The sequence below is a fragment of the Barbus barbus genome (genome assembly GCF_936440315.1).
Source record: "Barbus barbus genome assembly, chromosome: 39".
NCBI lineage: Eukaryota > Metazoa > Chordata > Actinopteri > Cypriniformes > Cyprinidae > Barbus > Barbus barbus.
In genome coordinates, this window is record NC_136717.1 from 16,117,978 (window position 1) to 16,130,946 (window position 12,969).

The 12,969-nt window shown below is 34.3% G+C and overlaps 1 protein-coding gene across 1 annotated transcript in view; it reads right to left on the bottom strand.

Annotated features, from left to right (window-relative positions):
• Positions 1–12,969, bottom strand: part of col7a1l (collagen type VII alpha 1-like) — a gene marked incomplete at its 3' end in the record, with an annotated part of 53,626 nt that overhangs the window by 12,910 nt on the left and 27,747 nt on the right. The window contains exons 43-79 of the mRNA XM_079399820.1: positions 12,601–12,636; positions 12,474–12,506; positions 11,928–11,999; positions 11,764–11,823; positions 11,377–11,412; positions 11,169–11,246; positions 10,934–10,969; positions 10,672–10,716; positions 10,382–10,453; positions 10,202–10,237; positions 9,994–10,023; positions 9,716–9,757; positions 9,527–9,589; positions 9,402–9,440; positions 9,162–9,221; positions 9,002–9,034; positions 8,564–8,629; positions 8,425–8,469; positions 8,307–8,342; positions 7,522–7,548; positions 7,341–7,409; positions 7,191–7,253; positions 7,026–7,043; positions 6,909–6,944; positions 6,775–6,813; positions 6,651–6,686; positions 5,736–5,870; positions 5,471–5,572; positions 5,106–5,288; positions 4,797–4,904; positions 4,414–4,458; positions 3,720–3,788; positions 3,234–3,293; positions 3,005–3,049; positions 1,963–2,016; positions 1,829–1,882; positions 3–80 (exon numbers count right to left, since the gene is read on the bottom strand). Coding sequence (XP_079255946.1) covers positions 3–80; positions 1,829–1,882; positions 1,963–2,016; positions 3,005–3,049; positions 3,234–3,293; positions 3,720–3,788; positions 4,414–4,458; positions 4,797–4,904; positions 5,106–5,288; positions 5,471–5,572; positions 5,736–5,870; positions 6,651–6,686; positions 6,775–6,813; positions 6,909–6,944; positions 7,026–7,043; positions 7,191–7,253; positions 7,341–7,409; positions 7,522–7,548; positions 8,307–8,342; positions 8,425–8,469; positions 8,564–8,629; positions 9,002–9,034; positions 9,162–9,221; positions 9,402–9,440; positions 9,527–9,589; positions 9,716–9,757; positions 9,994–10,023; positions 10,202–10,237; positions 10,382–10,453; positions 10,672–10,716; positions 10,934–10,969; positions 11,169–11,246; positions 11,377–11,412; positions 11,764–11,823; positions 11,928–11,999; positions 12,474–12,506; positions 12,601–12,636 — 2,139 coding nt within the window. The remainder of the gene's footprint in view (positions 1–2; positions 81–1,828; positions 1,883–1,962; positions 2,017–3,004; positions 3,050–3,233; positions 3,294–3,719; positions 3,789–4,413; positions 4,459–4,796; positions 4,905–5,105; positions 5,289–5,470; positions 5,573–5,735; positions 5,871–6,650; positions 6,687–6,774; positions 6,814–6,908; positions 6,945–7,025; positions 7,044–7,190; positions 7,254–7,340; positions 7,410–7,521; positions 7,549–8,306; positions 8,343–8,424; positions 8,470–8,563; positions 8,630–9,001; positions 9,035–9,161; positions 9,222–9,401; positions 9,441–9,526; positions 9,590–9,715; positions 9,758–9,993; positions 10,024–10,201; positions 10,238–10,381; positions 10,454–10,671; positions 10,717–10,933; positions 10,970–11,168; positions 11,247–11,376; positions 11,413–11,763; positions 11,824–11,927; positions 12,000–12,473; positions 12,507–12,600; positions 12,637–12,969) is intronic.

Here is a 12,969-nt window from a genome sequence, read left to right on the forward strand (position 1 = left end):
ACCATGTACTCAGACGAAGGAGCACTTCTCTTCACTTTAGATCTTGCCTCTTCCAGGCCGCTATTGTGGGACAAGCTCACCTGTTTATACCCAGACAGTCTTATAAACAGGAGTTTCATGTACATTTACAACACTACTTTACTGAATTACATTGTTAAATCAATCATTTTAATTGCTACAAGTGAATTTAGGCATCAAGCACTTGTACAGTACAATATACAGTATGAAAACCCCCCATTTTTTTTCATTTTGAGATTTGCTAAAGATTGCATTATTGACAGTGTTATTAAATTATTAGTTTTTATTAAGTGGTAACACTTTACAATAAGGTAAATTATAAATCATTTGATAGCAATATATTTTCACAGCATTTATTCACCTTTGTCAATGTTAGCGAATAAAATGTTCATGTTTGTTGATTAATTCATTTGATCTACAAATCCATTAGTAAATGTTCAAATTAATATTAACTAAGATTAATAATTGCTTTAGAAGTATTGTTTATTGTTAGTTCATGTTATCCTGAACCCTTATTGTAAAGTTTTACTGAAAAATGAGCAAAAACAAATTACACAAGCAAAGTTAAATGATACCGATTAATTAAAATATTCAGTATTGGCCAATAATTGATATGATACCAATTTATTTTATCAATATAATTTAGAAATATTATGAAACAAGCATGATTGTGAAAGAATTAAACACACATAACACAATAAAGACTCAGGTTAAGACTGGTTTAGGAAGAACACATTTACTGACAGACATGCACAAACAGATTAAATATGAAAGAAAAGCAATATGCCATTGAATTTCACCAGTGAAAACAGGCAGCACATTATGTTATCCCAAATGAAAAGTAAATATGCAGACACACAAAATACAATCTTTTTTCAGTCTTATCAATAAATAAGGAACTGATGAACAAATCGATGTTGCATGAGCTGATTTGATTCTCTATTAAAACAACTTAGAATAATGTCAAGAACCATTCATGAGTATCCCGTGTTGTCAGTTTTCTACGGATTATAGATGATTTAGCTTGTATTTGTTTAGTAGGTGTAAAAACAGCACATTACAAGATCTGTTCTGTATGTTTATACTGGGTTGGTCTCTCCTCAGAGAGTGCTGGAGGGTCTTCTCAATCTATCAAAGGCACTGCAGCATACTGAACGCTAGTTGTGGTGGAGGCAGCATGGACGAATGACATCATCATTGTGCGATGGGAAAGGAGGCTCTCCCAAAGTAATGCCGGCCAGTCAGATCCTCCCCCTCTTTTACCCTTCACAGTTTATACACACTTGAATGCCTCTCTTACAGAGTTTTATTGGAGCTCCTGTGTCAAGAAAATAGATATATTAAAGAAAACCCGTAGCTGATCTGTAAGAGCGACTATGAAGCACGTTTAATGTGTCATTCTGCATTGCAAGTGCACAAACCAGAGGAATCATGACTGAAAATCAAGTGCAGTGCATGCTGGAATGCCAGAGTGTTACTTCACGATGATATTCTCTTTATATTCTTGAAACTCACACTTTACATTTATACACTGAAGTTGGCTGTTTAAAATGCATTTGAACGTTTGCACTGGTGAAATTCACTGATGAAGTGAAGGCAATTATTTAGTCATGCAATCCAAAAATTCAATTTTACCAAACAAATGCCAATTAAATGATTCAAATTAATTAATTAATCAGTTGCAATAAGCTAAAACATCCAACAAACATGCTAAAAGAAGGTTTCCCAAAGCTCTAGTTAGTTCATGCTTCAAACTGAAGCCACATGCAAGTCTTGGCAAAAGAAAGCAAAATCACAGACAAACTTTTACCTCCTCTCCAGTTTGTGTTGTATTTAGCACTGATATTAATGTGGTTTCAGACGGCTTCTGCAAAACACATAAAATTAGTTCATGTGTATCATATGCAGTAAACTGCTGAAACTAACATAGGGTCGAACAAGTACCTGCTCTGTGACTTTTGATGAAAGCAGGGGACTCGCTGTTGTTGTGTGAACCATCTGAAAGCACATTGAGAGGACATGTTAAAGTTAGAAAACAATGAATTATGAATGATAAAAAAATACTATGTAAAATATACCAAAACTACTGTTCAAAAATCTGGATCAGTAAAAGTTTTTTTTAAAGAAATTAATCAATTTCATTCAAAGAATCCTAATTAAAACTGCACCAATGTTTTCACAAAAAATATTAAGCAGCACAAGTGTTTTCAACACTAGAAATGTTTCTTGAGCACCAAATCAGCATATTATAATTATTTCTGAAGGATCATGTGACACTGAACACTGGAGTAATTACCACAAGATCTGTAAGAGCGACTATGAAGCATATTTAATATTATTTTCTGCATTGCAAGTGCACAAACCAGAAGAATCATGACTGAAAATCAAGTGCAGTGCATGCTGGGATGCCAGTGTGTCACTTTTACGATGATCTTTCATTAGTTATTCTTTTCATGTTCTTGAAACATACACTTTATATTAATACACTGACAGTTTAAAAAGAATTTTTTGAACTTGTGCAAAATATTGTTTGCACTGGTGAAATTCACTGATAAAGGCAATTATTTTGTCATGCAAAACATATTAGAATTATTTTTCTAAAGAATCACGTGACATTGAAGACTGGAGTAATGGCTGCTGAAAATTCAGCTTTGAATAAATTACATTTGAAATATATTAAAATAGAAATCGGTTATAATATTTTACAATATTACTGTATTTAAAAAAAGCAGCTTTGAGAAGTATAACCTTTTTTTTTTTCAAAAACAGAGTCTTAGCAATCCCAAACTGTTGGTAGTGTACATGCTTACCAGTGTAATCTCCTCTGGAGACTGTGTAATCGGAGAAGTTGTTTCACCCTGTGTAAATTTGTACATTTTTTGAATAGCATTTCTATAGTACATTTTTTTTCAATAGCATCCTATTCAACATAACCATTTCAAATTATTAGTAGTATTAAAAAGAAAGGTTTAGGAGTCCGTCTTACCTCATTTTCTTGTGTGTATATAGCTGTTGTTGCTGAGTATTTTATCTGAGGACAAAAACAAGAGTTCCAACAAAAAAACCCCCAACAACTTCAGCTCAGTGCTAAAACATATTGTACTGATGAAATGTTATTCCACTGTAACCTCTATTCATCTAAACTGTGACTCTGTCTGCAGTAGAGCTTGCAGTTGTGTATGTATGTGTGTTTATTGTGATTTGATTATACTCACGTCCTCCCCTTCGCCCTCCTCTTCTCGAGAGGGAAAAGGCTCTTCTGTGGGCAGCTCGTCCTGACGTGATACAAAAATTCGAAAATCGATGTGAAAAGTTCATGAAAAAAACGGCTTCAGTGTGTAAAAAAATTCCCTTGATTAAATATATAAACTGAAAGCAAGTGATGAGAGATTATGAGAAGAATTACTCAACATTAATTAGAAACGTTGTGATTACTGTTTCTTCTTTTGGCTGTGGAGTGGGAGTAATATATTAAGGCCCTGTTAAGTGTGACGTAAACGGTGTGATTGGACTCTCGGTGTGGGTGTGAGGGAGGGAGATATGAGGTAAACTCAGGTGATTAGCGTAGGCTGACATGTCAGTTCCCATTCAATTCATTATAAATGTGTCAACACATTATAGACAAAATCTGATTATGAATCACATCAGTGTATTTGCCATCATACATTAAATTTCACAGTAGGATCATGTGACAGACTTACCTCATATTCATATTCCTCATCGTCATATGATACTTCCTCAACCTCCTCTTCCATGTTGTCTTGATCTTCCTGCAATTTACAGTGGTAAGAAAAATTATTTCTGCCTTCTAATGATCAAGTATTATTAGACAGAAGCTAAAAAGGTTTGTTTTAATGCTAATGTCTCCACAGAGAACAAACAAACATGTAAAAGTGTCAGTGAGAATAGATTGGAAACACATTAGAGACATGATTTACAGACACATTACAGACTAAAATGAATGATTTATGGAGAATTTGGAGTGGTTATAATTCACCCAAAATTAAAATTCCATTAAAGTCATACAGGCTGAAGGTGAGAAAATGGTGACAGACTATTTATTCATTCTTTGTACTTTTAGCGGGAGTATAATGACTGTGACTAATGGAATTTGCAGCATATTAGTTAGATGAATTATACATTATGATTATGAGTAAAAACAGGTGCATTTAATATTTATAAACGTAGGTTTATAAATCATTTAGGGTTTATGCTTTTTTGTATGAAGTAAGCTACTTAGGCATCTTTAGACAAGTCTATAATAACCCTAGTATATCAGAATATTTAAGTAATCACAAAAATAAAGTTTAATGTAATAGTTAACACATTTTTAGTCACTATTAAGATGTGAATGATGTGTGAATGTCAGGTTAGGTGCGATGATGAAACATTTACCAAACGTTTCCTTTGGCGTTTTTGACGTCCTTTATTTCCTTTGCCCTGGTTGAGAGTTTAGCAGTTGAGAATCATCATAATTTATGAGAAGGCTTTAAATAACAATCATTAGAAATATTTAGAGACAATTAGGAGGTTAGTGGCCATGGCATTTAATGGCATTTCATATTTAATTGTAATGTTTAGTTCTAATTATATCTGGTTAGGTTTTTATTATTACTGCACAGATTTAAATTTTTACCAGTATAAAGACATTTGTCTATTTAATAGCCAAAACCTTCTTATGGCTAATTTGACTCTTTATTAATTGATATTCTGTTCATTTACAGTAAGTACAACACAGAACTGAGATTGAAACTGAAATCTATATAAGATCAGTTTACCTTTCCCCTTTCTCTGCCTTTCTTCCTCTCTCCAGATGTTTTCTTCCCTGTGTCCTCATGGCTGTGGAAAAGTGTCTCCATACTTACCTCTACCTTCCCAGAGCCCAACTGTGAAAAAAAGGTTTTATTTTATGAAACTTGTTTTTAAAGTAGCCAATAAATGGAATTATGTTCAAATGAATCTGAAAAAGACAAATGATGCCAATGTGATGAGTTGAAGGTTTGCATTTTTTTATATAAACTACATTAAAACACATTTTAAGGAGCTTCAATACAATAAATAAAATTAAATATCACTAGTAAGAATACCCTCTCAGAGGAAGTGTTGGTTTGGAGAAATTTCAAAGGTGTTATATCACTGAAGTTGGTCTCCACAAGTTTCTTTTCTTCAACATCTACCTGCTTGTCTTTGGTTTTACTCTGGTTGGCGTTTTTGTGAATAGTAGAGATGTTCGAAAGAATAGGACCCACTTCTTTTTCTACAACAGGCTTCTTAAAATACAAGACAAGGGACCAAAACCACAATGACAACTGTACTGTAAATAACACTATATCAGAATAAATCAGTCAAGTATATCTGAAAATAACTGAATGAAGTATGTTGATGTTCAGTTGGAAGTGGATTATGAATAATGGTGCTATAATTTCTGATACAGGAAGGGATGTATGCTTACAGGACTGGGCTCAGGAATCTGCCCCTCTTCTAGATCAGACTCTTCCTCAGTCAAATCCGTATCAGATAATGACTCTTGTGGGTGACTGTACTTTACTGAGCTCTGTGGATTAGAAAGAGGTCTTATGATAGCAAGAACATTAATGCTAATAGTGGGTATTTATCATTAATAGAAAATCTATCTGACTAGTAATCAGAGGTTTTTTTTAAATTATTATAGTAATTCCTTTACCTGAGATGTTTTGTAAGTTTAGGAGGCTACTCACGGTGTATTCAGTGATGATGTTTGAGTCCGGCTCCTGTCTGTCTCCTTTCACTCTTCTGCTGGTGCTGATCTCATGAAGAAGCTCCTCCATTCCATCCTGAAGCAGCCTGTCAATCAAGGCCTTCAGCAGCGACAGCTATCAAAGTTTGTTTTTTTTGTAAATGTGGTAATATGTTTTATTATAGTGTAACATCAATGCAATTCAAATTAATTACAATTTATCTAAATATATAATTCACATGAGATGACAATAAAATGCTTAGTAATGTAGAAATGTAAAAAGCTGTTGTAAGCAGTTCACACTACATCCTGATGGTCAATTTAAAATTCTTTAATGATTTTCATTTGTTAGTGAGTAAACTTCCATTTAAAAAAAAAGGAATTTATATTATGTATGTATGTTATGGATGCAGCCTTAATTGGGAATTTTGCAGTTATCATGTTCCTAATTTGTATTTATATTTTATTTTTAAAGTGTGTTTTTAGTATGAATATTAAATATTAACCTTTCATATTAATAAAAAACCCAGTGCATGTACTTTAACTAATATGAAATAGCAATATCTAAGCAAAATTGAAGTGAAAGTTAATCTGGCAACCAATTTTATTATATTATAATATTAGTTTGTAAAACACCTATTGCACTAATATATAATGTTTTATAACTTTTTATGCTTTAAACATTCATTATTCTGATATCAGTAAAAATATATAGTCATTCAATTTGGCTTCAAATATCTAAATAAAAACATTCCTTTCAAGTCATTCCATTGCATAGTGTTGCCTGAAGGATACAAAGTAACCTTCCTCCTCATTTAAAAAAAGAATCATGTAAATTTTAAGTAAGAAAATCAAACATTATGCCTTCAGAACTTCTGCTGGGTTAAAAGCGAACTTAAAAATACAGCGCACTTACTTTAATACCATACGAATCAAACAAGCCTTCAATGTCCTGAAATGGAACATAACATGTTTACACCACCAAAGATCAGTTTTGTAATGAAGTAAATTATGTACGGGCATTGAGTAACCATGCAAACCTTAATTTCAACAGCTCTCCCCGGTGGGCCAGCATCACCCTGTTAAATAATACAGTGCCAGCTATCATTGCTTCTGCAGCATAGATTTATGGAGATAACTTGTGCAATCAATGAAATGTAGAAAGCTTTGATACCTTCTCTCCTTTCAAACCCATGTCTCCTTTCTCTCCCTGCCAACCAAACGAAAAAAATTACATATCGTCTAAGAAGTTTTTCATTTCTTCAAGGATTTTTGGCGAGTTATACTTTACCTTCATCCCAGGAGGACCCTACAAACACAGAAACATACATACACAAACATAAGAACTGAAAGTCAGTGCAATATAAATGCATGAAAAACATGAAAGCCCAGCTTTTTTATGTTGATTATTTGATGAAGAAGTTTGTATTCACAATGCTATCAATGAGACACTCACCACCGCACCCGGGGGTCCCATTGGTATGGGAAATGCCTTTTTAATGTCCTCAATCGACATGCCCTGAGAACAAACACAAACGTAATTTAGCAACAATCATGACTGCAAATAAAGTTTGCCTTGCTCAAACAACAAAGAAAAAATAATTACATCTTGGAGGACAATAGGAGGACCTGGCAAGCCTGCAGATCCTGGCTCTCCTTTTTGACCTTCATTTCCCTAAGCAGTTAAAATAATGAGCATAATGGATATAAACAAACCATTTAATTGTACCATAGATAAAACTGCATTTAAAGAAAGACTTATTGCATTATGATGTGTTTGATCTTACATTTGCACCAGGTTCACCTTTTTCACCCTATGCGTTAAAATAAGAAAATACGTTAGCCAAGTACATTTCAGTTGAAAGGAATAGTTTGCCCAAAAATGAAAATTTTCTGAAAATGTACTCATCTTCAGGCTATTTGTTTCTTTATCTGAACAGATTTGTAGAAATTTAGCATTACATTTAAAGCATTTACTTGCTCACCAATGTATACTCTGCAGTGAATGGGTGCCGTCAGAATGAGATGATTAAAAATTGCAATAATCCACAAGCAATCCACACGACTTCAATTAATGCTTCATGAAGTGAAAAGCTAAAATAAGAGTCTTCTATCCATAATATTGCTTTCTCCAGAGAAAAAGATGTCTTGTCTTAATCAGGAGAGAAATATGGACAGATCAAGCTCTGTTTACAAGTGAAAACAGTCCAAAACCGTTTTACACAAATATGAATATGGATTTTGATGTGAGAGAACAACTTTTCACTTTTTTAAGTATTATTATGGTCTGGTATATAAATAATAATGGATTTAGTAAGCATGCAGCTTTTCACTTCACAAGACAATTGATGGACTGGAGCTGTGTGGATTACTTATAGATTATTGGGATGATTTTATCAGCTGTTTAGACTGCAGAGGATCCACTGGTGACGTAAGGATGTAATGTTAAATTTCACAAAATCTGTTCTTGGATGGCCTGAGGGTGAGTAAATTTTCATCAAATTTTCATTTGTGGGTGAACTAATTGTTTAAATATAATGGATTTGTAGTTCATATAAGTCTGCTGTCCCACCTTTGTCCCTTCATCACCCTTTGGTCCTTGATCTCCCTGGAGAGAAAAAAAAATAAGAAGAGTAGTTTTTACAAAAAGTTCAAAAGCATTTAGAAGTACAATAATATATTAAACTTACATCTTTTCCAGCTACTCCACGTTTCCCATCAACACCAGGTTTACCCTACAAGAGAAGAGAACAGAAGAAAAAATAAGAAATTATAGCGATTTTATATATATTTTATATTTATATCTGCTTTAAATGTTACTATACTCACAGGTGTCCCAGGTAAACCAGGCATACCAGTAATCCCAGCTCGTCCGGGATCTCCTTTCTCACCTTTCTGTTAAACACATACACACACACACACACACACACAAAGTCCTGAAAAGTGCAGCATTAACTCCAACCACTCTAATTATGATAATAATCTGTCCTTCAAGGACTAAAGTTAACCTTTAGGAAAGTGCTTATAATTGTTGGATTTTTTTTTTTTTTACATATTTTAGCTAAATTCTTTATTTCAGCTGACATTAAGCAAAATGACAAATCAAAAGTGTTCTACAGACTCATTAGTAGACATTGTGTAGACATTTGATGCACTTTAAGAATGTTCACCGGTCACACCCCCTGCAATTCAGTTAATGTCACTGAAATTTAAAACATGAATCATATGATAAATTATCACAAAATAGCTTTTATTAGGTCTACCCACTAGTCCTGGGTCCCCTTTCTGTCCTGGTTCACCCTGTGTACACACAAAAACACTGATAATTATAACTTAAAATCTAAACTACAACAGCAAACAAGAAGAGAACAATTAGATGTCACCAGATTTTAGAAAAGTTATACAGACTGAAACAAAGTAGTCAAACCTTAGATCCAGGCTTTCCTGGTAAACCGTCCATGCCATCTCTTCCTTTACTAGATCCAGGCTAGAAGAGAAAGAAAACTGAGCTACATTACAGTATATGATGTGTTTAAGTCTTTCATCTTCCACTTATTAAAAGGCATATCATCTGAACATTGACAAAAATATGCAGAAAATAGTTTAATCTCAAATTATTAAGCAAAATCAAATTCATAAAGGTGGACATGACTTTATAGTGGCTCACCAGTGAATTCCCTGGAGGTCCTGGTTTACCTTCAAGACCCTAAGGGAGAATAAAAGCAATGTATATAATATATAATTCTGTTTTTCATACGTAAATAGTACATCAAATGACAAAGCCTAACTTACTGGAGGTCCAGGACGTCCTGTCTCCCCTCGGAGTCCTGGGAGCCCCGGCTCACCTGGTTCTCCCTTTGAAGACACCAAATACAAAGTGTATTTGTGTGTGTATGTGTGTGTGTGTGTGTGTGTGTGAGTGTGTGTTTTTGGTATCTGTTCATTTGTAAGAATTTAAAATGTCAAAATGTCTTCTTTTACCTTAATGGCCCTGGTGAGAATGGTGCTGTCTGACGTGGTGAACTTCTGACGAAGGAAAATTATTACAATTTGAAGTTACGTACAATATGTATTAACAAGGACAACCATGAAATAGTCAACCAAATAAATGCTTCTAAAGATAAAACAAAAAGAGCAGTATAGACTTGACAGCTTTTGACATGTAAAAAACCAACCAACTGAAAATAACATGATTGCATTAATGTTAATTTATGTTAAATACCTTGATTATAATACCCAGTAAAGAGAGTAAAACTCACTTGAGTGTCTCCCGGTGGTCCCGGCCTTCCCTGCAGAGAATGAAATATTGATAAGGTGACTCCTACTCTTTAATTTATCACTGACAAGCATGACAAGAAAAACTGAGATTCTGTTAAGTGAGAACTGAGCATGACTGGCCCTTGAAATATTGACAAAAAATAGCATAAATATAAAATCATCCTTGTGCTTTTTAATAGCAGCACGTACCGGCTCGCCTTTCTCTCCTTTGTTTCCCTCTGGACCCTGAAATATATGGGCATTCATTATCAAAAAGTATTGACTACTCTCTGCTATTGTGGTTCATAATTCATTGACTCTTTGGAAGTGCTTTAGAGAAATATTGTTCAAATACTGTGTACTAAATGTTAAATAAAGGAAGCTACTTACTGGTAACCCTAATTTCCCAGGCTCGCCTTTTCCCCCAGGGTCACCGGGTCGTCCTGGAAGACCGAGAGGCCCCTGACATTGGAGATGAGGAAAAGTGACTTTTTGACTTTATGATTTTATAACTAGTGTTAGATAGAAAAGGATCAAATGTTTTTAATTGGAAGGGTTATATTACAAGGTAGATACAGATGATCTGATTTGAACAGACAGAGAGATGCTAGATGAAGAGCGTATGAAAAAATTAGAGGGAAACAATGAAAGAAAGTAGAGGTTTAGAAGAGAGACAGTACCTTAACACCTCTCTCTCCAGGTTCTCCGGGTGAACCAGACTCTCCCTGCAAAAAAATAAAACCCGAAATCATCTGCATTGTAAAGATAAAAACAGCTTAATAATAAACATACTAAATAATGTCTAAATGAAAATGTCAAGTTTTTCTGAGGTTGAGGGGATCTAAATTAACAATAGCTTAGTATATAAACAATTGAAGTAAATAATAAAAACAAAGATTGTGTAAAGGTATGGGTCTCTCTGTGCTTGTTGTTGATTCTCACCCTCAATCCCATCTCTCCTTTCAGTCCTGGCAGACCCTGAAATCCATTAAAGCAGAAAATGTAATTTAATATGAATGAAGCATTAATTAAAAAGCAAACAATGGGTATTTTATGGCAAAGTAACCCTTCTATCTTTAATATCCTTAGTGCAATGATGCATAGCACACACACGCTCACATATACACACACTCCCATCCTTCTTGTATCAGTCACTCTGGGCTCTCGATTTACTTACATCTTTACCTCTTAGTCCTGGAAAACCAGGGTTGGAGAAGCCCACCTCTCCTTTCTCTCCTTTGGACCCATCGCTGCCCTGGACACAATCAAAGGAAGCGTTCATGTAAATGATTTCATTTAATCTTTTATGCACTCTCTTTGATTCACAAATCAAATTCCACAGGTATTAAAATACAAGAGTGTAAACGTCAGTATAACAAACTTACTTTAGGCCCAGGTTTCCCTGATAATCCAACATTGCCCTGCATTTTAAAAAAGGAAATGAGACAGAATGGTCTAAATAGTGTTTGATGGGTTTTTCTTTTCTTTTGGGTATTCTTAAACTTTTTTTGTCTAATATGTGAATTTATGAACAAATGTTGATTTTTACTTGTATTTGCAATATATATACAATATATACTTGCTTTAGTGTACATTTGATCAAATAAATGCAACCTTTTTTCTAAAACATCAAATAATCTTACCGAACCCAAACTTTGAAACAGTAGTGCAATATATGGTTTATAAAATTAATGTGTGGACATTTTTTCAGTTTTCTTTGTTGTGTCCTAGTTAGAAGTGAAGACAGGCCAACAAGCCTCATAAACACTCACTCTTTCTCCACTCTCTCCTTTGGGACCAGGCTGACCGGGGATTCCAAATCCAGGATTGCCCTTCAAAACCCAGAAGACAACACATCAGTATATTCACACTGGCAGCTAATCAATATATACAATTAATTGTACTTTCCCATCCAAAACAGCAAACATACACCTACCTTTTCACCTTTATCACCTTGATCTCCTTTGATTCCTTGTGGTCCTGGTGGCCCATCTTGTCCAACATCCCCCTTTACACACAGTCCAGAGGGAAAAAAAGATAACCAAGCTTAAATATCTCTGCTTATAACCATTAGAAATAATACAAAACCTACCAACAACCAATATGACAGGTGTGCTCAAGCTCAGTATGGTTTATTTAGAAGCATCACTTAAAAACTTTTAATCATGTAGATTTCACCCCTGGAGTGTTTTGGGACTTGCAAAAAACATTGCAATCTATTATAATCTATAAGTCTTTTTTCCTTTGTGTGTTCATTGACAAGAAGAGCTCTTAGTTTCATATCTGTGCTCAATGCAGTAATTAACCATGTTTAAGTTGTCCAAGAGCTGGATGCACTGCTTGCTTTCATTAATGCAGTTGAGGAAACCCAAGGGAAAATAACTGTCAAATTTCATTCATGAACTGGGATGTAAAACCCATGGGGGTTGTTCACATATTAAGACATTTTTTACATTTTGAAACCGAATCTTGATTATCTTACCCTGGCACCCTTTTTCCCCGGAGGACCGAATATCTGTGAAATGTGAGAGGAATTATTAGCAATAGTCTATTCTTAGCTAAAAACGTGTTAGGTGAGACACTGAGGCATTCTGGGAGATCAGTTTTACCCCTTTAGCTGGGTCACCGGGTGGGCCACGCTGCCCCTGTAAATCAAACACAGACATACAAATCCCACATTGTTTATTTGTAGACAGTTGTAAGTGCTGATGTGATAAACTGCATACAATTTGTATGCATTAATTGACTCAACATAATTGACACTCAATATGAGATCAAATAATAACAGGAATAATTAAATGGTAGGTTTTGAAACATTGACTGATTGCATTGCTGTATGATTGATTATACACACTTACTAGTTTGGGTGTAGTTTAAATAAGTTAAACTCGTTATTTAAAAGGGGAAATCCAAAATTTGGGCAGTGTAGTTTATTAGAAGTACTAAATTTGGTTAAATGAAGAAAATAATTTAGAGTC